This window comes from Tachysurus fulvidraco, chromosome 6 (assembly GCF_022655615.1).
Source record: "Tachysurus fulvidraco isolate hzauxx_2018 chromosome 6, HZAU_PFXX_2.0, whole genome shotgun sequence".
Classification (NCBI taxonomy): domain Eukaryota; kingdom Metazoa; phylum Chordata; class Actinopteri; order Siluriformes; family Bagridae; genus Tachysurus; species Tachysurus fulvidraco.
This window is the reverse complement of record NC_062523.1, coordinates 23100143-23127500: the sequence shown is the minus strand read 5'-3', so window position 1 is coordinate 23127500 and position 27358 is coordinate 23100143. Positions and strand designations below refer to the sequence as shown.

The 27358-nt window shown below is 37.8% G+C and overlaps 1 protein-coding gene across 5 annotated transcripts; it reads right to left on the bottom strand.

Moving 5' to 3' along the window:
* Positions 1-104: 104 nt before the first annotated feature.
* On the bottom strand, positions 105-26696 carry dop1b (DOP1 leucine zipper like protein B). 5 transcript variants are annotated; one of them, XM_047814989.1, is made up of 41 exons: positions 26506-26694; positions 25683-25729; positions 21927-21993; positions 21081-21255; positions 18825-19006; positions 18091-18261; positions 17373-17562; positions 17123-17221; positions 16884-17007; positions 16670-16779; positions 16287-16398; positions 14994-15111; positions 14547-14666; positions 14352-14460; positions 13958-14167; positions 13516-13835; positions 12616-13022; positions 12453-12526; positions 12116-12313; positions 11100-11252; positions 10532-10632; positions 10254-10444; positions 8286-9921; positions 8089-8188; positions 7803-7970; positions 7569-7694; positions 7347-7481; positions 7214-7272; positions 6943-7047; positions 6120-6186; positions 5796-5949; positions 5519-5601; positions 5333-5442; positions 5095-5244; positions 3840-3901; positions 3387-3515; positions 3121-3257; positions 2892-2947; positions 2422-2556; positions 2200-2332; positions 105-2065 (listed from the first exon to the last, which is right to left on the bottom strand). In XM_047814989.1, the coding sequence occupies exons 4-41, from the start codon at positions 21219-21221 to the stop codon at positions 1823-1825; spliced, it is 6918 nt and encodes a 2305-aa protein (XP_047670945.1). In that variant the 5' UTR covers positions 21222-21255; positions 21927-21993; positions 25683-25729; positions 26506-26694; the 3' UTR covers positions 105-1822. The 5 variants fall into 5 exon arrangements, with proteins under 5 accessions (XP_047670945.1, XP_026997846.1, XP_026997841.1 ...); XM_027142045.2 differs by lacking the exon at positions 21927-21993 and having other exon boundaries at positions 8089-8185; positions 26506-26696; XM_027142040.2 differs by lacking the exon at positions 21927-21993.
* Positions 26697-27358: the final 662 nt, after the last annotated feature.

Sequence of the window (27358 nt, the reverse complement as noted above, 5' to 3'; positions counted from 1 at the left end):
TAAATGGCTATTCTATCTATTTACCTACAAGCACACCATAGTGCTTCCCCTAAAAGTGATTATGAATGATAGCCCCAAATAAAAACAACTTAGGTATAAAGTCATAAGGGCAAAATAAAATATTTATTTGAAAATTACATAACAGCTTACCCCACTCAAACTCTCAATTCACATTTAAGCCTTTAAACACCATGCATTAAGTGTTTATATTTCAGTCATTTCCACATACATGTCTGAAATGTGTCCACATACTACAGAGATTTTGGATCAAAATTAGGTTGTTTATATTTAAATCAATCACTTTTCTTTAATATTTATTCTAAGATTGCATGATTCTAAAAATGTATGTATTGTAAGAATACATAATACTGATAATAAGCATTATTTTATTCTCTTATGTTCATTTAACCTAAAATGTTCAGGCAGTAAGAAAACAATTGCCTTCTATAAGAAAATAAGATAATAATAATAATAAGAAGAAGAAGAAAAAGAAACCTTCTTGCCTTCTTCCTAACCATAATAACAGTTTGTGTGGCTCACATACATGTCTGTTCTTCCACTTGGAATAAAAGCCTGAGATAATCTTAGTTATCAGACGGTAGAAGACTTACAGAACAGAACAAATGGACATGGTATGGTATTGCTGCAATCCTGTATGCTAGGGGCTCGCTACAGTCTACTGATGTTTCTGCTCTAACACTCCTAATCAATATCAAGTATATAGGGGAGGGAAAGGTCCTTTCTGATTCACAATCATTGAAACCTAAATGGACAAAGCACAAAAGCTAAGTGTAACTCAAGGGAATGGTCCTTCATCAGTTGTTCCAAAGAGATAAATAAATAATGAAAATATTCTTCAATAAAAGGAAGACGGTGCTCTTAAATGCACCATATACTCTATAATAAGATAACATGTACTTCATTCTAGATTCCTGATTCTTGCTTAAGGACATACTGTAGCAGCATCCAGAATATTCCATTTGTGCCATTAATACTCGTTAAACCACCTACATATTAAACACTATGAAATGCCTTTTATGCCAAAACTGAGCTTTATGTGCTTTTCCACTACATTACATGTGTAGCTCAATTTAAATCCAATGTTATGGAATGTTAGGGAAAAACTCGGTCACAAATAAACATTATCTAAGATTTAGTTTCATTATAGTGATATCCACATGCTACAATGTTGTTCTTTTGACTGCTCTTTGTTCGGGGGTCATCAGAGCGGATAATCTGGTCCATATATTTGAGTTGACATAGGTTTTACTCTGGATGTCATTCCAGAAAAAAAAACTCTTTTTATTCAGGTTTGGGATCAGCACTGATAATTAACCTGCTCAGAATAAACCCTTTAGTGTCTGGGTCAGTTTCCTACCCGGGGATCTAACTCAGGCCTAGGAAGAGCATGCAGGATCCTGCCGTTGGACCAACAGGGGACCTTATGTACCTGCTGCAATGCAAAACTTGCTTCAGGCATGCTAACTGATTAATTATTAATATCTGAGACCTCAAATTTGAGCAGTATTTTTGACTGGAAAAAAGAAAAAAGAACTTATTTTTGTAGCCTTTTCATCTTTATTAAATTATAAAAAATTCCCATAAAATCAATTAACTGATGTAACGAGCCTGAACCCTTCTGTGACAACTGTACTCAAGCTATAATATTACAAAAATAAACCAATTTGTTCAATTACGACAGACACCACAGTAACATTATGCACATAAGCAAATTACAATGTCTTTCCCTTTCATGCTCAAGCAATTAAGATAGACTATTCTAAAATTGAATGATTAGCTGAAAGCCTGAGATTTTAAATTACTATGTATCCATACCATCCAAAAACTCTTGCTCTGTGATTAGCTCTAAGCGCTGCAACACTCTGTCTGCACTGGATGGTGGGTATTCAGCAGGAGGATGAGGAGAGGGTGTCGAGATGCAGAAAGAACAACACAGGGTTTGGAAGAACGGCACAAGCTGCATGATGGATGAGAGTGAGTGGAAAGTAAGAAGTGGAAACTCCATACGCTCGGTTTCAGACTCTCCAACCGTTCCATTTAGCTCCTGAAAAATGCAGGTCAAGCTTAAGGGATCAGTGAAAACTTTAAATAAGTTACAGTTCCAAAATTCAGTTCAAAAGCATGCTGAAATGTGAGTGTTTGAACATGTGCTTATAACATATTTTTTGTCATGTTTACCCCATAGCGATGGTGAAGGCCTTCCAGTATCCTCACCACGTGGGGTTTACACTCCTGTTCACCCTCCAACAGAGTGGTGCCTGGACCATCATAACTGTCTACATCTACTTCGGGCACAAATGCCCAGCGATACCTATGTCAAATTAAACATAGTTTTAATAACACAAAAACACTCTCTCACTCACACACACAATATACAGTAGAAGCTATGTAATTCCTTACATTTGGAACAAAGGCATTTGCTCAGGGGGAAAAGACACAGCAGTGTCCAAGAACTTGCAGGCTGACAGATACATGTCCAGTTCTGCCCGTGGAAAAGACTTCAGGCTGTTCTTCTCTTGACCACCTCGCTTATTCCTGACAGATACACACATGGATTGTGAGATATAGAGAGCCAGGGGAAATGATTAAAAAATTTCACTAATCAAGTTATAGCTAAAAGAATGATCTTTATTGAGTGTGATAATTCAATACAATATTTAAACATCTAAATCATATAAATACTTAAAAGTTTAAACAGTAATCTACACTGGCACAGTAGCTATAATAAATAAATAAACAATAATATATAAAGATAATTTAAAGAATGTTTTGTGTTTAGGTTTTTAACCCCCCTTTTTCACCAAAACATGAGCTCAGGTTGTTTGCACAATTGTGTTATACTTGACAAAATTCCCTTGTACAGCACTCACTTTGAAACATCTTTGTCCTCCAGCAGAGCCTTTTCAAGCCTTGCAAAAATACGAATCTGCAGAAAGCAAAAAAAAAAAACTCAATTATGACCAATAGCTTCTGCTTAGCGGATTACAACTAACTGAAGTAATCTATAAACACAATAAACATTAGAACAAACCTGCATGTTAAATATCAACAGTAGGGTGTTCTGAACAATTACATTATTTACAACTGTAAGTCCCTCACCAGTTCAGTGACCATGATGGGCCACAGGGAGATGAGGTGCTGTGGTGAGATTCTCAACAACAGAACACGGAACATAAGGAACATCTGAGCTGATACTGCTGGGGTCTGTCCCATTCGCAGGTTCTCTGTCAGACGCTCTGGTGAGTGCGTATAGAACACGGGATTGGATTAAATGTTTAAAACTTCCTTTCTAATCAAACTTGTCACAAATTGTCTGTACAGTATAGTCTGCCACACAAACTAACATCCATATTGTTGTACTGTACCTTGTATTAGAGGCAGGTAGAGGTGGTACTGGTCCAGCTCTCCACTGAACATGGCGAACGCCTGGCGCTTTAGTAACATGGGCTTCTGCTCAACACTGTTAAACAGCTTCAGAGAACTGCTCTGCATGCCTGTACAAACAGGTAGATTGTCTATAAAAAATACTGTACATTTTGAACTGTCACTTTGTGCACAGATGCTTGAACATGTTTGGGTCACTCAATTTCTAATGCCAAAGCATACAAAGACAATCTAACCAAACGTGTATGGCAACAGTTTGTGGAAGGCCCACGTATAAGTGTTATGGTCTAACCACATACAGGCTATGTGGGCTAATCACATATGGTTTCTGTATCTGCATCTCTCACTCTATCTATCCACTGTACATGCTGATTCATGCACATATTCGGTAAATACAGAAGCACTTATTGTTCCAACAATGACTTAAAACTTACTCATCAAGTCCTTGAACATGGTCTTCTCGTGTGTGAGCAAATGGTCTATGATGGATTTCCAACTAAAAACAATAATACACAATTAAATGAATACACGCTGAAATACACTGAATAAAATAAACATAAAATCCACTCCTATGGTTCTAAACTTCAACAAAGTTTACATGTATATTTACAGTTGTGGTCAAAGGTTTGCATAACCTAAAAGAAACTGTTAAACATTGCCATTTATTTGGAAAACATGACTGATAATGCAAAATTATTTTGACTTATTTAAGGATAGTAGTCACATTCAGTCATTCATTTTCACAAAGTTGTTTGACTCATTTTTAAAACCTAGTAATAACTGAAATCACGTAAACCACCCTGATCAAAAGTTTACATATCCTTAAAAGTTTGGCCACATTATGAACACACAGTGAACATAATGAAACACACAGATGTTTAAATGGCTATAATAGAGAAGTTTACGCACTATATCTGTTATATCTATCTAACTATATAACTATAGTTTATCCACTCTGGATAAGGGTGTCTGCTAAATGGCAGAAATGTAAATGTAAAGATGTCACTGTGCCCATGCCACAAAAAGGCCTCACAGCTTCTGAAGCAGAGTTATTTGGAGTGATAAGACCAAAATTGAACTTAGTAGTCACAACCATAAATGCTGAAATGTACACCATCCCCACTGTAAAGCATGGTGGTAGATCTCCAGTGTGTGACCTCCAGTGTCAAAGGAAAGTTAGTAAAAACTGATGGCAAGATGAATGCAGCATATCAAAAAATACTGGCATTCTACAGCATGAAAGCTGCGCATGGGACACCCTTGGATGTTCCAACATGACAATGATCCAAAGCACAAGGCAAGATAGACCCTCCAATGGCTACAGAAGATAAAGGTGAAGCTTCTGTAGTGGCTTCATCACAGTCTCCTGACCTCAATATCATCGAGCCACAGGAGAGATCTCAAACATGCTGTTGTGCAAGATAACCAAAACATTTGAACAGGGATTATTTAACTATTTTCTTTTTTATGTTCTTTTTGATGATTGTGCCATTATGTTATGCCTTACATATTAACTTGTGTCCTATAAGAAATAAAATAAATTTGTTTTGCCTTCTCACTCATGTTTTTTTTTAAAAAAAAAGAAAAGGGTACACAGCTTGCAAATTCTCCCAAGTCATGCAAACTTTTGAGTAACTATACTGTCTCTACGGTCACCAAAACAAAAGTGAGAAGGAAATTAAGGCTTACTGGCTGACACAGGACATCTCCATAGTGAAGAACAGAGGATCCATGAAGAGCTCCAGCACTTCCTTTTTCCAGGCACGCTTAGTGTAGGCATAACCACTCAGGCTGCTCAACAACTGAGCTGCGGCACTGAAACTGGGCATATTATAGGCACTGACGGAGAGAAAACAGGGAACATAATGAATTTAAATAGAATATATACACAGAAGAAGTAGAAAACTGAGTATCAGTTAATACTTACCTGTGATTTTTCATGTAGGGGAAGACATAATACATGAGGCGGGAGATGAGTGGCACAGCTTTTTCCTTCTCATCACTGCGATACACCATATCCAAAAGAGGGGCTAGAATCTGAAGGAGAGCAAACATGATGATTGTGATTTTCTTGTATATTTTCCTGTGCTATACATGTGGGATGATGTCTTACCTCAGCCAGCAGAGCCAGAGCCTGAACACTGAACACAGATGGAGCTGAGGATGACACCATAGCACTACCTTGGCCAACAGACTCTAAGTGGATGTAAGAGAGAAGTAGAAGAGCTTAACAATATACATTGCACCCTATTTAAATACCAATAATTCTTTATCGAATACAAAAACAATTTTAGCACTTTGATATCTATACCAACAGAAAATATTTGGAATGTGGTTTAAGAACTGTGTACTGTGTTCATAGACACAGCATTTATGTATAGTCCTCTAACCATAAGGATCAGTGCCTTCAGGCTCATCTTCATCCTCCTGCAGGCAGATCTGAGGCTGTGCCTTCACCTCCAGGTTACGGCTCAGCCAGCTGGTCTGTTCCAGAGAAGATCCAGCAACAGCGCCTACCGCCTCCAGTATTCTCTGGGTCACTTCCTGTTTATGCGAACAAGCAAAAAGTGTTAAAGAATAACAGACTGCAATATTTGTAATGCCTGTATACATAATACATAAACACAGCTCCACAATCAGGGCAAACCAGTGAAAATGTTTAAGACATTAACAACCAACACTGTGTGGGTATTTTTTTAAACATGCTATCATACCTGCAGTTCTCTTGAATCTCTTTTGTTGTCCATGGTGGGGAGTCTATTCACAACGTCATTCAAGATGCTGTAAAGGGAAAACAAGTCAAACTTTAAACACCTTGAGTGTACATTGAGGTTTGATTATCAGCCTGTGAACTGCTGTCCCCAAAACCTGTTACACATCAAAGAAGTAAGTGCCTTCTCCAGGCTTCACATCACCTGATATATCAGTCTGGGTTTTTTAAGACGTTCAAAAACTTGTGATAGTACCATGTCCCTTTCTACCATATACAAATTGATCTCATGGCTGCAAGTCACTACATTTTAACCTAAAATTTAAAGCTGTGTCCCATACAACATAATGCACATTAACCATTTGTTAAAAATAAGCCTTCATTATACTAATGGTATGCTGGCAAAGTACTTATTGATCATCAGTCCATGATGCCTGAATCCTTTTTCCATTTATAGAATAATGTTAAACATTATCTAAGATTCTTCCCCCTTTTCCTGACTGAACGCCAGCTCCTGTCCGTCATTGTGCATTCAGACTTTATTCAGGACTGAAATTTAACCCTGAGATACTGTTCATATTTCATGCCTTCACAGAATTCTCATTATAAAAAGTGTGTTTACCAAATTTTGAGCTACACATCTATTTAGAATCTATAAACATTGTAAATTTGACTAAAAACTTTACAAAAAAAATTGTTTTTTAAATGAAATGTCTACTATAACAAAATATCATGTCCTGTTTTATTAAAGGTGTTGGTTTACATATCTGAGCTGCTGTAAGTTATATGTGTACATTCACAATCACCATCACTGAGGGTAAGCTCACCCAAGAAGTAGGAAATGGCCAGGTGGGGCAAGATTAAGCTGCACAGAATCTTTAAGTAGAGAGAGGATAGCCATTACATTTTCTTGAAGATCCTGAGGAGGAAGACTACAGACAAAAAGACAATATGAGCAACCTGAACAGAACATTTAACATTGTAAAATAAAATTCAGCTAGCAGTAACATCTATCAGAAAAAATAGATGTGCTTGAATAGAGCACATTTTATAAATGAAATTAAAGGGTTGGTGGATAAAATGGACAAGATAAATTACCTGTTTATGTAGGAATAGCAGAACTGCAGCATAGGTACATCGACCAGGGTTGGCTTTTCCTGAAGAAAGACAAAATACAAATGTTAATATTTGATATGCTTGTTTATCGATGTGAGTATTTGTCATTTTGTACCTGGTCTCCTTTGATTTGGTGGGGTTTCTTCACCACCTCTCTAATCAGCTGCAAAATGGTTTCAGAGCGGAGTGTGTTCACTGACTTTACTAAATCTACAATCGTCATTTGGGAATCACTGGCTACTGGCAGAATCTGCACACACACGGATACAAACAATTTTCATGAAATACACTTTAACATATAGCCATTAGGACCGCAAACCTAGTCAGTAGATCTCACCTTGTTTTTGGAGCGTCTCTTACGGCTCCGACTACTGTTCCATATAGCAGCTACAGAGGCCATGACTTGTGCCCCATACTGCTGAGCCAATGGCGTCAGGAGCCCCAGAACCTTCTGTTTTAGGATCTATGCAACACAAGACATGCTTTGGGGTTAAATTATAAACAGAGTATGGTACAATTTACAGAGTGCATGTACAATATATAATGTACATATAGAAGATTATGCACATGCCTTTGTGCTTTTAAAATATACAGAGGTGGAGGAAGATCTGCTGATGTAGGCTGAGTCAGCACCCTTGACTACACCCCAAAGTAAGGCCATAGTGCTGACCATATGAGGAAACTCCTCTAGAATAGCATTACAGGCATTTCGCATGTCTGTTGCATCACAACCTGCAGACTAGAGAGAGAGAGAGATCTTTAATAATGCCATTCCCTACTCAATTTGAAATACATTTTCTTAATGAAATGGTCAGTTATATCTGTCTTAATCTCTAAGTGTGCACCTTTATGTTTACCTTTTTGTGTTCTAGGAGGCAGTAGTGTGTAATAGCAGTAAATCCCTCCAGCAGAGTGAGAGGATAATCAGGTGCAATGTTCTCCTTCTTCAGGTTGCTGCTACACCCACAAATAACACATTCATTGAATTCATTGTTTCCTTTAACAAACATTAGTCTTTTCTACACTAAACAGACATATACAAGACTTTTATTACCCATGAGTAGCCTTTAATCCGTCATGCTCATGCTGTTTAACAAGCTCGTTTAGGTTTCTGCAGATCTGTGTGATGATGGGAGCCACAATAATAGCAAGTGAGCGGCCAAGGAAAGGTAGAATCTGACACAGCAACGTCACCCAAGCTGGGTGCATGGCAAAGCCATATTGCGGGCACAAAGCTCGGGCTGCTGCTGACACAAACATGCCCTGTGCTGTAATTGGTTGGCTGGCCACATAGCGAGCAGCCTTGATGGACTGCTGGAACATAATTGTAGTGTGCCACTCTCGTGCTAAAGCAGAAGAAGGCATGTCCTCCAGGGGCTGCTGCAACAGGTTATCTTGGGAAGATTTCTTAGTGTTTGTTGGCGATACACAATGTTCTAGTACAATTAAAACCTTGACCAGTTTCAGGAGGGCAATCTGAATTGGATGTTCAGCCCAGCTCCCATCTCGCCCACAATGAACCAGCCTCTCCTCAGAGACTTGTCCTACATCATCATCTAGCTCATCCTTGGTCAGTGGGTGATGGACAGGTACATCTGCACGCTGGCAGACATACATGGAGTTGGAGAGCATAAGTAGGACATAGTGCTGCAACTTGCTGCCCCATAATAGGTTACGTATGGCTTCTAACCGTCCACTGGCACTTGTCTCGCCTGTCTGGGCCTGCTGGGCCACAGTACCTAGTTGTTCCACCAATGCTGTCAGTACTTCCACGCTCTTGACCTGCACTTCTCGGTTTGCCTGGACATGACGAGCATTCACATTAGCATAAGAAGGGAAGTGGGAGCGCAGGAACCGCAAGCAGAGACATATCAGTATCTCCAGAAGGAAAGTAGGAGGAGAGTTTGAAGGAGAGGAAAGAGGAGAGGAGGGTGGCTGCTCTGGGGTGCCAGCTTTAGGCGGGGTAAAATTCTGGAAAGGGCCATAAAAACTGCCACCTTCCTGAGCTTGCCGATGTCTTTGTAGTAGGTTCTGGATGAGGTTCAGGTGGGCAGTGGAGCTGCAGTCCAAAGCTGTGCTACTTAGTGCCTCCACAAATGGACCTGCACTGCTCCTCAACAGCGTTTCCACAACAGCAAAGGCATACAGAATCCGTCCACTCTCGTAGGCCTGCTGGTAAAGCAGAATATGTCGGAATAGCGAATCCACTGCTTCCTGTCTCTCACGTTGCTGCTTCAACTGACGGGATTTGGCTAGGGCCTCAAGCTGACCATCATCCTCATCACTTGATAGCGAATCAGAAGCTTGCGTACGCTCTGAGTCCCCCCGCTGCAGGCCATTGACCACAATGCCATCAGCAGGCTGCTGCAGGTAAGAGATGGAGCCTGAACTCAAAGTCTCTGTGGAGTTCTGGGCTCCACTTGTGTCAGCTGACTCAGTGTGCTCACTTTCCTCTTCATCTTCTCCGGCCTCATCTTCCCCATCTGTCTCCTCGCTTTCACTGTGAGACATCACAGGGGAATCTGATGGCATTCCTGGAAGCTCGGGATCACGCTGCAAGTCAAGCCATATAGCTTCACGGTCTACCATAGCAATACGAGTCAACATGCTGTCCTCTGGTTGGTTCATCATAGCACCTCCAGTGCTCTTAATGCTGGTCTTGTCTCTGTAACTTAATGTACTCCAATTACCTGAGGAGAAAACATAAATAAATATGCTAGCAAGACTTTGCTAGTCATCACTAAAAAATCTGTTTCAATCCAATTTTCTAAGCAAATGTGAATAGGGTTCATTTGTAATATCCCTTTTAAGCAGCATAAACCAAGCTCAGTTCTTAGTAATGCCAGATCCTTCTCATAATACATTTATTCCACAAGAATGTCAATGACAAAATATAGATACAGGTAGTGAACAATATTCTAGTTCTAAACATTGTTCCAGGTGAAATAAACATGCAGTCATCACAAATGATTTCGCCCAAATTTCCAGAAATTATATCTACAAACTTTAAACAAGTACAGACCAACTGAAAGATTGTGCTTGACGTTCTGAATGGCTGTTCGCTTTGTCTTTGGGTCCAGCAGTAAGAGTAAAACAGGTTCCAAGATGCGGACAACATCACCAAGAGACAGAGCTCGCACCAGCCAGCTCTGCCCAACAGCACTGACGCTACCATCTTGACAATTTAGACTGTCCAACACTACAAACAGAGACCTAACACAAAAAGAGAAAAATGTGAGGAGATTTTTAAAATCGTTTGATGTAAAGAATTTTAATTTATTCTGAAGAAACATGTCTGACCTGTCGAAAGAGCGATTCAGAGAAGTGCTGCGATTCATCTGAACCTCTCGCATCAGGTGCCACAAAATAGAGAATCTGTGAAGGGCCTCCAAACGCACAACCTGTGCAAATAGAACATATGGATACATGCCAATATTGTAGTCTGAAAATATACACAGAACGTGTAATAAGTATGATCCACTATGTAAGAAGCACTAGTACCATTTGTAATTCTCTGTTTCTCTTTTGAGCCTACCACATTTAATAACGTCTACCGTTTGGTCATTTTTGTAGACGTGCTGAAAAGATGAAGTGCTAAGGATCTTACTCAAGAACAGTTCCAAGTGAAGTCTGTAATTTTGCTATGTCTCTTCCAAAAAGGAAAATGGTAAACAAAAAACTGCCACCTGCCTTTACCTAGCCTAGCCATAAGAATGCAAAACTTCACATAATTGCATTACATGAGACCAGCAGTGGGCTGCTGGTTGTAAGTTAATTGCAATAAGTTTCACAATGGTAAAAAATACATTATTAGCAAATTTGTCATTTATATGTATAAGCCAACCCTTCCTATTCAGTAGTACTGTACCTTGTCTCTGCTCAGCAATGCCATGCAAATTATATCCTCACAGATGGCTGTGGATGGAGCCAGACAGTGCAGACGATAGAAAAGCTCCACACAGGAAATATGTTGCTCTTTGCGTTCTGTGTCCAGCTGAGCCCATAGCACCTGAGCTGCCCTCTGAGTGGCAAAGAAAGAAAAGGAGAATCCTGTATATAAAAGTTATATATAAATATATATACAATTTTAAATCTAAATTAAATCTATTATTATAAACGCTAAACATTTTATATATAAAAAATGTTATACTAGTTATACAAGTATTTTTGGCTTGAGATTGAAAGAATTAGACAATAGATCAGTATCTCAGTTTTTATTTCCTAATATTTACATTTATATGTGTTAAAAACAATTTAAAACATTATACTTTAAATCCAACCAATTCTCAAATGATCAAAAAATATTGGAACATGTGACTAACTGGTGATTTTGGTGTGCGCAATTAGATTGCTTGTTTAACAGTTGATTGCACTGAATGTCTATTCTTGGTTTCAGAGCCCTGGGTTTAACCTGTGAAAACTGCATTAGTGATTAAACCATTGCACAAGTGTGTAAGTCATAACCAGTGCAACGTACTGAAAAAGAAAGAAACCACTCCTGTGCAAACAACTAGTCACTGAACATGTCAGCTAAGGAAAACAATAGAATATAATAATAGAAATGTTGTGAGAGCTGTTGACCTCTTCCACAGGGAAGAGGTGAAGGGATAACAATACACCATTTAAAAAACACTTTAAATCAAAAGGCCAGGCTGGATATTAAAAGATGAGCCACAGATCTTTGGTAATCAAATTTAACTTCTACCAAGTAACAGAAAAGTCTAAAGTGTAGAGAAAGAATGGATTATAATACAAACCATATGAGCACATCTGCTCTGTGATATTTCTAGAACAGACTTACTAATCTTTATTGATGAGGTTATATATATAACATATTTACATTTAATTGATATTGATTACGCCATTGTTTATTTTCGCACTCACCTGGTAAAAGTCTGTTTGTAGCTCCATTGTTTTAAGCACTGCTGGGTAAATCGGAGGCAGGGTGACCATCTGTAGCTGTCCACTGATAGGGCTGGCCTCTGTTCTTTTATAGCGTTGGTTCTTGTCCTGGATGACTAGTGCTAAAGACTGAGAGTGATTTATCAACTCCAGAATAGAAGAAATAGCCACATGCTGAACCTACATGAACACAAGGGTAAAAAAACTGTCAAAATGCTATCCAAGACAAGCAGTATTATTGCAGTAGTGTACACACTAATGATCTACATTCCACAAACACATAAATAAATGTTGAAAAAATTAACTACAACACTCTCACCTGGTAGTCTTTTGAAATACAACATAGACTCATCAAGGATCTCAGCCACTCAGGAAGGCTGCCCACTTCAGTGTCTTTAATTTAATAAGGAAAAAGACAAGCATCAGTCTCAGTAGAACCCAGACTCATAATTCTAGTGTGCTGTAAGTGTTTCTAAAAGTACCTGTAGTGTTCTCAAACATCTGGCTGTAGAGCTCTTGGCTCTCCTTTTCTGTGTAGTAGACAGGGAAAGTTGTGCTCTCCAGCAGGAGATGGCAGGTAGCAGTAAATGCATGTCGACAGGACTCTGTGATCTCTCCTTTCCCCCTTGGCTGGAATCCTTTTGTCCATTGAATGAGTGCATGTCCAGAGCTTTTCCCTTTATCATCATTAAACATCTCCTGAGATTGCTCTCGCAGCTTACCAGGAATAAAAAACTCAGCCAGTCTGTCCCTGATCAGGCCCAGGTCTCGGCTGCCTTCACGCACAGATGAAGAGTGTGTCCTGCCCCGCTGTGAAACACGCTGCGAGGCCTGATTCACCTCCTCCTGTCCCTTCTGCTTTTCTGGATCTACAACCACCAACAAGTGCCTGAGAAAACGTAAGGAAATAACTTTATTTATGTTATATAACATTGCCCTCCACCACCCAAAACTGCAGACATTATACTTACAGATGCAACATCTGTGCAATTCTATAAAAAAGCTTGAGTTTAATATTGAATATTTGGTATTTTACTCTAAGGCTGATCAGCAAGACTGATCAGCAGGTGTTATTTCTAACAGCACAATACTTTAGTCCCAATAATGATGTTAATGTGCCTATTTCAATACATTTTTACATATGCAGAAGTACAGAAAATCAGCTTCATATCCAAATTTACAAATGTAATTTTTAAAATATAATTGTAAGTGTTGCAATGTTGAAGCATTCTGCAAGAAGGTATCTTATCATTACCGAATGGCATCTCCAGTTTCCTTGCTTTGTAACATTTATAAGTTTTCCATCACAACAAAATGTTTGTAGTGCCTCAGTTAAAAAAAAAATTATATATAAATGTACATGATAGGGTGTATTTGTGCACCTTGTAACAATTGATGCCAGTATATTCTGTATGCACTTGTACATGTTTTCCATGCCCCCTCCTTTCCTCCACACATCCACTGCCTTGGTGCACACCCCTGTAGTAGAGCTAGATAAGTTGCGACCAGGAGAAAACTGCTGCTCAGAAGGTGAGGCGCTGAGGCCCAGTCCGCTGTCTTCAGAACTCCGAGACGGGATTGTGGTCACTTCGGCTCCCACCTCTTGTGCATCATGTCCATTGATGGTTACTTCGTCTTCTTGAATTTTTTTGTCACTGGTTTGGTTGTCAGTTTCATCATTCTTGATGTCTGTCACTGCAGCCTGCAATGGCAAAGAAAGAATGTGCACATGGTAAGAAGCAGTTAAAAAACAGATAAGATCAAGCAACGAGTCTACAGATATGAAACAACACTGACATTTATAAGAAGAAAAAAAAAGCACACCATAGTTTTCTTTACATCCTTTGTCTGTGATTCCACATCCATGTCCATATAGCTCACGGGCATCTGGATCTTACTCAGAACTTTAAAGCATGCTCTTAGGGCATGTGTAAGCTCCACTAGGCTGAGAGATTTCATGTGAGAACACAAAGACTGTAGCATGCTACCCAGCATTTGGGGCAGCAATTGTGTTTGGATTTCAGCATATAGCTCCTTTGGGAAAATGGTTAAGAAAAAAGATTAAATATATAGAAAGAGCAAAACAAATGTTGTCCAATTATCAAGCAGCTAAATTATGAGGGTAACAGAGTGGGAGAGAATGTGTAGAGCAAAATAAATGAAAAAACAAAAAAACAAAAAAAAACAAGAACTAATCAAACACAAAAGTGACAAATACCAAAGGGATAACATCTAGTAGGAAGATGATGAGGGTTGAAAGCTCAGTCACTGATGGAGGAGGACTCCAGTCTTTTGCTGAAGACATCTCTGCATGGTCACTTAACCCACTGAAATACAGGTTTACATAATAATTACCAGCAAATCTGATATATAATGCCAAACTTTTAGTGTGTGAGTATGTGTGTATGTATACCTGAGAGAGGTGTGGAAGCGCTTGGTCATGTAGTCCAAAAGGTATTCACTGCTCATGGCACCCACCAACATATTGACCGTCTTTATGATCTCAGAAACATTTTTGTTCTCTTTGATTTTACTGCATAATCAAAAAGACAGACAATAATATTCAATCTTGCACTCTAAGAAAAACAAGGTACAAACTGTGCGTTTCCATGTTGATCATGTGATACCATTAAGGGTGTGTGTATTGTTCACCTGGAAACATGAATATTGAATCCCTTTAAAAAATAATTTAAGTTGTTTCAAAATAAACATGCATCATTGTTCTCCGTTATTTGGAGACAAGTTACAATTGTAGGAATTTGCATGTGCATACTTTTACTACAATTTAGCTAATCTTTGTCTCAGTCATTTATACAATCACTCCTATCATCATCATCATCATCATCAATATCATCCAGACCTTGTGAGCTGGTTGCCAGAGTAACTGGAGTTAAGCGATTCCTCTCCAAGCAACTCTCTACAGTAACTATAAAAGGCCCTGATCACCTCCAACAACACATCAGACACAACCAGTGGCCCTGAAAGAGAGCAAAAAAGAAAGAAAGTGTGAGAGAGAGAGAGAGAGAGAGAGAGAGAGAGAGAGAGAGAGAGTGAGAGAGTGTGGGTGAAAGAGAGAGAACAAAGAAAAGTTAGCATAATACAAGTATGGCAGCCTAAGAAATAGTATTGTGCAAAGGTTTTAGCACCCCATTTTTTTCCAAACGTTAATTATCCAACAAAACAGTCGGAATCTCCAAAAACACTGTGACGGACTCCCCAGGAAAAAAAAATCAATCAAATATGATAATCAAATGCTTACTTTGTTTATCTTATTACTGTTTACTGATTTTTAGCTACATGTAAAAATGTTTAAAATGTTTTTACAGCATTAAAGCAAGATTTATTTTTGTCAGCTCTAATAAATGAAAAAATAATTAATTATTATTATTTTAAATATTCACAGTATTTATTCACAGTATTCATACTGCTTTCATTGAAAGTCATTGTCAACAAGACTGCTGCCAGTATAGTGTTATATGACATCTGTCCTAAACATGAATCACAGTCTGACCTTGCTGTAAAAGAAAAAAACAAATGATGTACTAAAAGATATCAAACCATGCAAGCATGAAATTCCAAGAAGCCGATGATCTTTTTCAATGTAATTATATTTTACTTTTAATTGGCATTCTAAACAACACATTATTATCACAAAGCAGCTTTACTGAAATCTAGAAATAAATGTAAATCCCTTGTGAGCAAACTAGAATCATGAGTGAAAAATGAAAAAATCCCTGAGACAACATAAAGAAGAACCTTTGACAGAAACTAGAATTAAAAACGAGCTCATCGTCTTCTGGTGGACTGTTTATAGTGACATCAATCATTGCTCTTCTACTGTATACTATAAAAACAATGTTAATAGTGTTAAAAAAATGATCAATAAGAATAACACAGTCTTTATGATCACAGAAAAAGTACCCAGATGTGAAATTTACAGTATCTACAAATAAGGTTTTGGACGTAACGGCATTTGGTGGCTAAAATAAGTAAATTGTACAAAGCAACAAAATATAGTCAGTAATTGTATGTTTTCAAACTACAAAAGTGGCTAAATGTGTTTTTTGTGTGTGTGTGTGTGTGTGTGTGTGTGTGTGTGTGTGTGTGTGTGTGTGTGTGTGTGTGTGTGTGTGTTTATGTGCATTGTCCTTACCAATTTCTGGTTTGTCCAGTAAGCTGATCATGATTCGGAATGGTCTGAGATAGTTAAGCACATTATCTGGGTCTTTCTCTATATCTTTCTGCTGCAGGATATTAACTAAGGCCTGTTCAGAGAAAAGATTACACAATGCATACACATTACACATCAAGAAAAAATGTGCATCATGCTTATAAAAAAAACATAGGGTAAACTCTGAGTGAATAGAACACTTAACAGAATCTAGCATTTTGTTGTCCAGATATTAAACACATTCCTTTTACGAGTGTGTGTGTGTGTGTGTGTGTGTGTGTGTGTGTGTGTGTGTGTGTGTGTGTGTGTGTGTGTGTGAAAGAGAGAGAGAGAGAGAGAGAGAGAGAGAGAGAGTTCAAGGGTACCTTCACCAGTAGCTCTCTGGAATGTGTGTTAAAGTAGTATGCAGTATGTTCTTCAACTGTAGTGTATAGGGTTGTATCTGGAGCCACCATTCCCCCTTTAATATCTAAGCCTAAGAACATACACATGCATAAAGGTTAATGCAGTATTAAGTTATATGTACATTTCTTAAATATGTGATATGTAGATAGCATAAATACAAAGCATTTGTGTTACCTAGAAGCCATGCATAGAGGCGCCGGTTGAGTGACATGTCTCTCCTGAGCAGAGTGAGAGATGCAGCAGAAACCAAGGTGATCATCTCTTCATGGTTAAGAGGGACAGAACACATCTCTGGATCCTACAGAAACATCAAGCACGAGAAAGACTCAACAACATGGGCATTCACTAATACAATGCAATAAACAAGGAGCGAGGAAAGAAGGAGGGATGAGTAGAGATGGAGGCAAACTGACCAAACATGCCGCGAGGGGAAAGAAGTAGAGAAGAATCTCTAGCATGTTCCGCTGGACCAGTACATTAGTGTCCTGTAGAGAGAAACAGATTGCCTTCACCTGAAAAATTGAGAGAGAGAGAGAGAGGGAGCACAAAAGAGACAGTTAGTTTATTTTCATGAAAAAAATAAAGATTTACTGTTTTGGATTTAACCATTTATATCTCACATCATTAAAGAAAAAATGTTTATTTCTGAACACAAACACTCACAGCTAGTCTGTGGTCATTGCCCAGCATGTATTTCTGCTCACGGCTGGTGGTCATGCGGTCAAAGTGTGTAACGATGAAAAGTGAAGCAGGAAGCCGCACCAATGGACACACAAGGGCTGAGCCCCACAGTGCCCCATAAAACACTGACTGGCCCACCAACAGGGACAACTTCAACAGCAGTGTGTCTGTCCTGAGACAGAAAGAGGGCATGAGAGAGAAAGAGTGAGTAAGTGAGTGAGTAAGTGAGTGAGTGAGTGAGAGTGTGAGAGAGTGAGTGAGTGAGTGAGTGAGTGAGTGAGTGAGTGAGTGAGTGACATACAACATCCAGGATTGAAGGTAATAGTTAGTTGCATGCATAGCTGTTTTGTATAGAAAATGTATTTCCTTAAGCTTTTTGAATCTCATCATATTACTTAAAATTAAAAATATCAAAAAAGTCAAAATGCAAAGAGCACAAAAATAGTACTCCGGCCTACAAGTATGATGAAAGTGACTTAAAAGACTTTCAAAATAGCTCTGAAAAACTAGTAACAGCAACTTTTCGATTTTTTTTTTTCATTATGACTGGCTTTTCATTTGAAAAATTCTTCTGCTAATTTGATAGAAATCTGTATAGTCTTAAAGCATCCCACCAAAAAAAAAGTGTACAGGTTATTACCCTTTAACCTCTCAGTGATTCACAATCACTGTAGATGATCATCTGACCCATGACACCTACCTGTCATAAACTTCCAAGCCCTCTTCCAGGCCAGGCAGCAGGCCTATGATGAAGGCCTGCAGGCTTGGCAGTAAAGCTTTCTGCAAGGGCAGGAAGTACCGCTCGTATTGAGTCAAGACAGCCATTTTCACGGACATCGCTGCATGGCCGAGCAGGGGAAACAGTCCTGAGCTATATAAACACACAGTTTATTTTTCAGAAGATGGTATAATACACCCACAAAGAGCAGAGAAATAGTGAAGTGAAGTGACATAAGGCTAAGTATGGTGACTCATACTCAGAATTTGTTCTCTACATTTAACCCATCCAAAGTGCACACACACAGCAGTGAACACACACACACACACACACACCCGGAGCAGTGGGCAGCCATTTATGCTGCGGTGCCCAGGGAGCAGTTGGGGGGGGGGGTCAAGACTCAAACCCACAACCTTAGGTTTTGGAGTCAGACTCTCTAACCATTAGGCCACGACTCCCCATACAACCAACCAAAGAAGATAATGTAAGATTATGGTATACAGTTTTCCAAAAAAAAAAAAAGGGTTTTCACAAAGCACAGCACACAAACTGTATATCACAACATACAAGGCTACGAGATATACGATCTTCTAAACATTTTCACTATTGGATAAAAAGTCTATGCCGAGACTATGATTCTTTTTCTGACAAGGTTTACCATTTAAGAATCTCACATTGTGAGAAGAGTAAAATGTCTTTTAGCTTTTTGCACCCACCTGTAGATAAACAGATCCCTTGCTAGCCATTTTGTCCCAATGATTTTGAAGATGACCTCATAGGTCTCCAGTGCTTTGAGATGGACGCCGCTGGGCAGAGCCGGGTGCAGGCATTGAGCCAATCTCTTGCCGATAATCAGCCGCCTCGGCAACAAAGAGTACTTCAGATTACTCTGGAGGGCCTAAGATAAAAGAAGGAATGGACAGTCTAAGTGAAACAAAAAAAAAAAACAGATGCAAAATAATAGACTGAAATTTTTTACTTTTCAAGATTAAAACTTTATTTAGCAAGCAACACTACTGTAACTGCTACAATGACAAGACAACTATATAAAGAACTGTTTGAATACATACAGTTTTGAATGGCATTTTAATGTTTCTTTACTGGGTAAACCCAATCAATTCAAAGTATATAAGTTATAAGAATCAATGAGAGGCACAAGCGAAGAAAACAAAATTCAGGAAGAGGATGCCCTGCTGTAGGTTTCTGCTTATGTTCACTGCATTTTTGTGAAGTCATTGAAGTAAGAAATTGTATGTTATTTCATTACAAGGGCATTATTAAAGAAGTGTGGAGGTGGAATATAGTTTGTAAAATTCATTCACTCATTCATTCATTCATTCATTCATTCATTCTCTACCACATATCTGAACTTCTCGGGTCATGGGATCTCAGGCGTCATCGGGCATCGATGCAGGATACACCCTGGACAGAGTGCCAAGCCATCACAGGGCACACACACTCTCTCATTCACTCATGCAATCACACATTACGGACAATTTTCCAGAGATGCCAATCAACCTACCATGCATGTCTTTGGACCGGGAAGGAAACCGGAGTACCCACAGGAAACCCCCGAGGCACGGGGAGAACATGCAAACTCCACACACAGAAGGCGGAGGCGGGAATCAAACCCCCAACCCTGGAGGTGTGAGGCAAACGTGCTAACCACTAAGCCACCGTCACCCCTCGTTTTTAAAATTCACTTCTTTGAATTAGATGACTGTAAGCCAAGTAAACTTCCTTCTGCAAAAGGACTGTAAACTAACACCACAGAAATTCAGAAACTCACATTGTTCATGTAGGGAAGTGAAAAGGCACTCAAACGAACAGTCTCATGTTTTCTCTTACTATTTCACAAAACTTGGTCGTACTTTAAATATTTCACAAGGAAGTCAGGGAAGCATGAAATTTGAGCAAATTTATAACTGATTATATTCATTTCCATTTAACCATGTACTATGAAATAAGTGAAAAACAATGGGTTGGTCTTAATCAGAACCTTCACTCTTAAGGTGATGAAGTCTGCACTGGTATGTACCCTGGCTCACTGCATAATGGGACACTAAAGACTCTTACTCACTTTGTAGTATAATCACCACTGGCATCTTTTCAGATATTTTCCAGACATTTTGTTTTATGTTGGATGCTTTAATTATACTATACAAAATGGTGATTTACTGATTCTGTTACATTTTTATAGATAATGTATTTATTCAAACCATTCATTCATTCATTCATTCATTCATTCATTCATTCATTCATTCATTCATTCATTTTCTACCACTTAACCGACCTTGTCGGGTCATGGGGAGCCTGTGCCTATCTCAGGCTTCATCGGGCATCGAGGCAGGATACACCCTGGAGTGCCAACCCATCACAGGACACACTCACACTCTCGAGTCACGGGGAGAACATGCAAACTCCACACACAAGGCAGAGGAGGAAATCGACCCCCCAACCCTGGAGGTGTGAGGCAAACTTGCTAACCACTAAGCCACCGTGCCCCCCTTATTCCAATCATTAAACACTTAAAGGATGTTATACTCAAACAATCAGAATACAAAACATAATGTAAATAAAAGCCAACATAATCATTCAAACTACAACAAGGATTTGTCTGACATTTCTTTTCCAATCTGAGAGGATTTTGTAAACATGACATCATATCTACTAAGGGAACATAGTGAGCACCATTGCTCAGTGGTATCAGTGGCGCATTGTGGGATTTAATTATTTATATATTTTTCTGGAAGAATTGCGCTTTCTATCCATTACATACAGGAAATTATGTATACAAATATTTTGTACAGAATCAATTACATTTTCTAATTGATGGGATAGTCCTTTATGCTGAAAATGCTGCCCAGGCCTGCACAGTTGCATATTTCGCAATTGGTGACCTGATTAATTATATTCACTCAGACTAAAAGAAACCCGAGGAACCTCACTCCTACCTTTAACCTTCAACCAACCTTGTTGAGTTTTCCAAGACAAGAGATGAGGTCAGCCCACTCGCTGGAAGACTCAAAATTGCGCAATGCCTTCTCAATGACAGCTGCATAACTTCGGTAACGGTAGTCATTCTGGAGTTCTGCCTCCTCAGGGTCCATCATGCCTCAGTGCCCTCCCAGCATGCTCTGTATACGTCTGTGAAACAAGTCAGAGTTGCATTTGTTTACGATAATTTATTAAAAGGAATGACATTAGATAAATAAATTCAAGTCTATGCAAAATGCAAGTAAAGGAAAAAAAAAAAGATGCAGTAAATGCACTGAATGACCAAGTGAAAGAAAGAGAAAGACAGAGAGGGAAATGTATATTATTTGTATGCTGTACAAAGTGCAGCAGAACCAGAATCATTGTATTTACAACATACACTGATTTGTATTACTTAATTAATTAATATTCTATAATAATAATAATAATAATAATAATAATAAACAATAACATGTAATTGTAGTAGTAGTATTTTTTACAATTTTGAAGCACATTATTGAAGCACATTTGCGTACATGACAAAAAAAAATATTATTTAGCAAGTGTGTAAGCAATTAAAATAATTGTTTTTATCCTCAACACACAATTCAATATGGCCAACTTCGTAAAATTGACTATTCAATTCAATATGCCTCACTGAATCCAAGATATCACTTCACTGATTTCAAGAGAAATTATAAAGAGGTTATAAATCAAAAATAGCAAATTCTCATATCTCATGACCAGTAAGTGTCACTGCTCATGCACCCTCAGTTCATTGTTGTTATAAGACACAGTTTATCAATTAAGATTGCTGTATCACCATCAGTACAGAAACGTACATAATGTTCCGTTACCAAAGTAGAAACTTTCCCCAAAAAGTGGTAAGTCACAAGCCATTCAGTTCTTCTAAAAACAGGGAACAGAATTACAGAATTACAGACTGACTGACATGCTGCAAAAATACAACTTTTAGCTCAGGCCTCCTCATTGAATTGATTTGAAGGCCAGGAAGTAGCGAGAGGTTTAAAGAGTGTTATCACATTTTATACATTTTTAAATCCATCTTTTAAACATAGAAAAACACTCTTAGGCAACTGATGCAGCCTTTTAATGTGTAAAGTTAGACAACTGCCTCACATGTGCCTGTGGTTTCTGACCACTGTAAGCCAGGGTGTTTTTAGGTTTCAGGAAGTTTACATGCAACACAACTGTGTGTGCTCAAATAAAGTTCATTAGCTTGTTAGAAAACTTATTATAGTGGCACTAGAATACAAGAATGACATAAGCTATATGAGATAATCTGTAAAAATAAGAAAAATTCACAACTTTCTATTCCATAGAGTGTCCTTTTGTAGTGGACCGGGCAATGAGTGTTTCTGGGTGTCTAGCAGCCAGTAAGACAAAAGAAGCGATTCTATGGGGTTCAAAGCTTGTTAATTTGATGGTTACTTCTAATATAATAATGCCTCATATAACAACTAAAGTAATCACCCTAGCTGTCGAGCTATCATCGTCTCCCATTCTTACACACATCTGAACTAGCAATAACAAAAGATTATTGTTTGTTAAGAAATGGGAACTTAGCCATGGGTAAATACCATGAATGATTCCGTTTCTCTTTATTTCTCTCTCTTTCTTTCTCACACACTCCCACACTCACACACAGAGTTGTGTCCTGTGATGTATACATGTCTTAGATTTATAAATGTAGATTAGAATTCATTTGGAGAAGAAACAACTCCTAAAACTGACACAGTCACACAAAATCCAATTAAAACCACACAGACTTTAGACTTTTAGGTAGACTTTAAAAAGACCTTTGACAAAAGATAAAGATACAGAAATCATTCTCATGGATGGATAGAGAAGCTGTCACAAGCTTGTAATGGACTATAAGAAGAAAAATGACAAGCACATCACGCGTGACACTGCGGCAAACTCTGTGTTCGTTTTTTTTTTTTTTAAAGAAAAAAGTTACATTCTGTTTATAATTTCTGCTTTATGTATGGAGAGTTTTGGGACACCCTGTAGTTACCTGCTGACCATCTGTGTGTCACCACAAGCAGGGCTATGAGGTTTACACTGTGACAACATAAACACAAACTGCATGACTGACTCACACAGAAACACAAACAAAAGAGCTGGGCAGCTGAACAGTGGTCCATTAACTGGATCCAGTAGGCATAGTCTAATGTCGGACACTGTAATGTTCTGTTTTATAAAATAAAAATCGTTGCATCATTTTCATATTCAGCACTTCTGCACCTTTTCAAGTCACACTAAAAAGATACACATACAGTACACCATTTTAGATCAGAAAGATTGTGTTTAGAGCGAGGTCATGTGAAGGAAAAATAAGTAAAGCACTAAAAGTGAACTGATGTTGTTTTGTTAAGCATTTTTTATCCCAATCTTCTACTTCTACAAAGAATATTATCCTCAATTGAGCATTCTTGCGACATTAAACAGTTGGTAACGTTACTGCTGTATCACAGCATACTTTCACAATATGGTATGCCACACACTGCACCTTAACTTCGGCCTATCCACACTCGACTATACAGTAAATACTCACTGAATTATACACGATGGACTAGACATACAGTATACACTGCATTTAATACCATAATCCATCTGTTACCACTAGATTCCATCCGATGCACATCCATGTCACTTCTGTACCTGTACAATCTGTTGCACCTTATAGTATTTTATATATTTACACATATACATATAAGTACATATTGCATATAATGTGTAGTGCTACTGTAAGGATGCCCAATAGTACACTGTGTGTACTGACTATATGTATGAGCATATTGCACATTTCGCCGTTGATTTCATTATGTTTGTTAATTGTACATATTGTACACACATAATGCACTAACTATATGTATGAGCAAATTGCATATTTTCACATGCCAACTCATTATCTATATCATTATCTGTATAACTGTTCTGCAATTTCTGGAGTTTGCTCCTAAGAATTTCACTCACCAAGGCACATGTGCTGTGGTGATGTGATAATAAAAGTGACTTGACTTGACTTGACAGTGTGCAAAGCAACCTGGGATGTCTTACAAAAAATGACCAGGCTTAGTCTAGAGGGCTCTACTTAATGGATTTCTGTATCAGATATCTCCAGCAGGACTGACTATTCCATCGCCTTCAATACAAACTAGTCAATGAAAGCAAAACTATAAATGAGGAGTCTAAAATATGGATGACGAACAATTTACACAGGTGAGAGAGGAAAATGGGAAGGCATACGAATGAGGAGAAGGCTTTTATTATCTTGGATTGGGTTTAAGTGTGCTATCTCCTTGGCCGTGTTGACTTTAGTTTTGTTGACTTTAGTATTTCTAATATGTGTCTTTTGTTATTATGCTTTACCGACTCGCCTTTAACTCGACAGGTACCTGTTTTTATTTCAAGCATGTTTTTTTTTTTTTTTCAAGCATATTCTATGAGAGTATTTGAATTTGTAATGTAATTGATGTTACTCCTGTTGTAAATCATGTTGTCTAGCACAAGAATATATATTTGATAGAAACCATTAAGCATTTCTCTAATGCTCCTCTTGATAAGGACATAAAGATATAAAGCCAAAAAGATAAGCCAGAAGCAAATGAATAAGACAAGGTCAGTCTGCAGGCTTTAGTCAGGTATCAAATGACATATGCGCATGGACACACACATACAGTGTCGCTTGAAAGTTTGTGAACCCTTTAGAAATTCCTATATTTCAGCATAAATATGACACAAAACATCATCAGATTTTCACTTCATCTTTCAGATTTTCATGTACCAATCCTCTTAAATTTCCTCCATTTGTACATAATCTACAGTATATGAGTACGAGTCCATACTCTTAAAAGAGGATTTTGTAATCTTTTCCAGCCTGATGAGCAACATAGAGGAACCTAGAGGTTAACATACTTTTGCCTTTCACAGACATTTAATATTGGAACTGAATTTTCCTGAATAAAAAATGACCAAGTATAAAACATTTGTCTGGTCAGATTAATTGGGTTCACTTTGTCTGTGTTTGATGATGTTTTGGGTCATATTTATGCAGAAATATAGAAATTTCTGAAGGATTCACAAACTTTCAAGCAACACTGTATTTTATAAAGGTATATCAGCTGACAGGTCCACAATTTTTCTTTTTTATTAAAGTACCTGTAAAGTTCATTTTGACTAAAAGTATTTCTTTAGGTGTCTATATTTAGATGTCATAGCATTGCTGCTTTATAGATTACACAGCAAAGCAATTTCACCATCTAGGTGACTTGTGCACAGTAAAAATGTTTTTTTAAGCATTGGTTGAGAATCAATCAGAATATACGCTAGCCAAATGGCCGTAAAATACAGAGAAATTTGTGCCTTTAATACAAACACACATCCTAGTATGTTTTATTCCTTACTTAGTGATTGAATGATGATAACTGAGCTAAAGGTAGATACACATCAGATGCTATTTGTACACTTCAGAAACTATTTGTCTAGTAATTTGTGATTTTTTATTTATGAGTTATGAGTTGTATCAGGTTCACTCCTGTTTGGATAGAATGGAAATTTGCAGTCACACTGACCTTTTGAAGATAAAACTGGACATCATGACTGGAATAAGGAGTACATACTGTGATAACAAATAACAAACAATACATTATATCACCCAGTAGTCTGGAGATATAACCAGCATTATGAAACTACCTTTTAATTGGAAAACGATACAAGCTTTTACAGCTACACATCCTACACTACAAAACCTTACAAGAAGGACAACACAATTAACAATAAACACACACAATCTGGACAGCAAGAAATCCTCAAAATAATTAAAAGTACAGTCATGACAAGTTGTAAACCACTTCCTGAGATCATTTTCAAAGAAAGGAGCTTCACAGTAATCAGGGCAATCATTTATTTGGCATATGGCGTATGAACACAGAAAAGAAACTTACAATCAGACCACAAGGAAAGTGAATTGTTGTGTTGTATTGGCTTCTGTTACTATTAATCTGGAGCCAGCTGAAATGAGCTAGGACACATGTTATCTCCATCACTATTTGAATTAATCCATCAGTATTTTAATTAATACTAATACTAATGATCTGATATTAACTGGAACTGCGACATGTAGTCTGTGCTTATATCTCAGATATATTTAATAAATGTATATAGGGTATTTAGGGAATCTATACGCATATGATGACGATGATGATGACGATGATGATATGATGATGATGATGAAGATCACTAGCCGCTATTGACATTCAGTTAATAAATGGATCAAATTTTTGACACTGACAAGATCATGTATTGTTTTAATCCTAGCCGATAAAGTGTGCCAACATGCAGATAATAACACAAACATTATTGGCTCATGTGTGATCTCAAAGCAGAATGACTCACCTACTGCAGGAAAACAGGACCTGAGCCCGAGCACCGTTAAGAATACGTTTCTAGATGCAAAATATACGTGGTAAACGAGGGTATAAATATATTAAGACACGACGCATTGAAACGCGGACAGAAGATGATTTCCAGGCAGAAACACTTCACAATACATTGAAATCCGCACTCAGCTGATTTTACACTTCCTCGTGGGCGGGGGAGGGACGACCAAAGTGAAAAAACAGGGGTGTTTTAACGAACTCGTTTAAAATACAGCTTTATTTTATATTCTACAAACTCACGTTGTTAATGATAAATCTACATAGTACACTTTCAAATAAGAATTATATGTATTTATGACAGTGAACAGAATAAACACACAGACTCCATTTATCTGTGATGCCCTCTGCCTGCTCTTTGGTACGTTCCAGGATGTTATGTTTACAAAGCTCACACCTAGCTGTCATATAACAGTAGCTGTTACTAATGCCTGTGCCTAAAGCAAATAATAATAAATAATAAATTACGGTGTGTCCACCTGCAAATTCGTCTGCCTCGTGGAGGTCATTTTAAAGGAAGATTTCTGCTTCCATTAAATAATAATAACAAATAACCATAATAAATAAATAAATAGAAAAAAAAAGAAGAAGAAAAGATGTAGTTTTATATATATATATATATATATATATATATATATATATATATATATATATATATATATATATATATATATATCAAAGTAGCCCTGAAGCTATGAAGCTTAATGAAGCTAGCATTTAATGAAGCTAGCAAAAGCAATCACTAGTTACTCTGAGTCCTATACATTTTATTGGTGTATAATCACGTGCACTTCCAAAAATATACACTATTT

What these genes read in the sequence shown, in the direction of transcription:
- dop1b (XM_047814989.1), bottom strand. Translation starts at nt 21,221, where the DNA reads ATGATGGACCCTGAGGAGGCAGAACTCCAGAATGACTACCGTTACCGA. An exon ending in GGATTAAAGGCTACTCATGG is followed by an intron (nt 8,189 to 8,285) that starts GTAATAAAAGTC and finishes TTGTGGGTGTAG; the next exon opens with CAGCAACCTGAAGAAGGAGA. An exon ending in CCATCATGGTCACTGAACTG is followed by an intron (nt 2,948 to 3,120) that starts GTGAGGGACTTA and finishes TGCTTTCTGCAG; the next exon opens with ATTCGTATTTTTGCAAGGCT.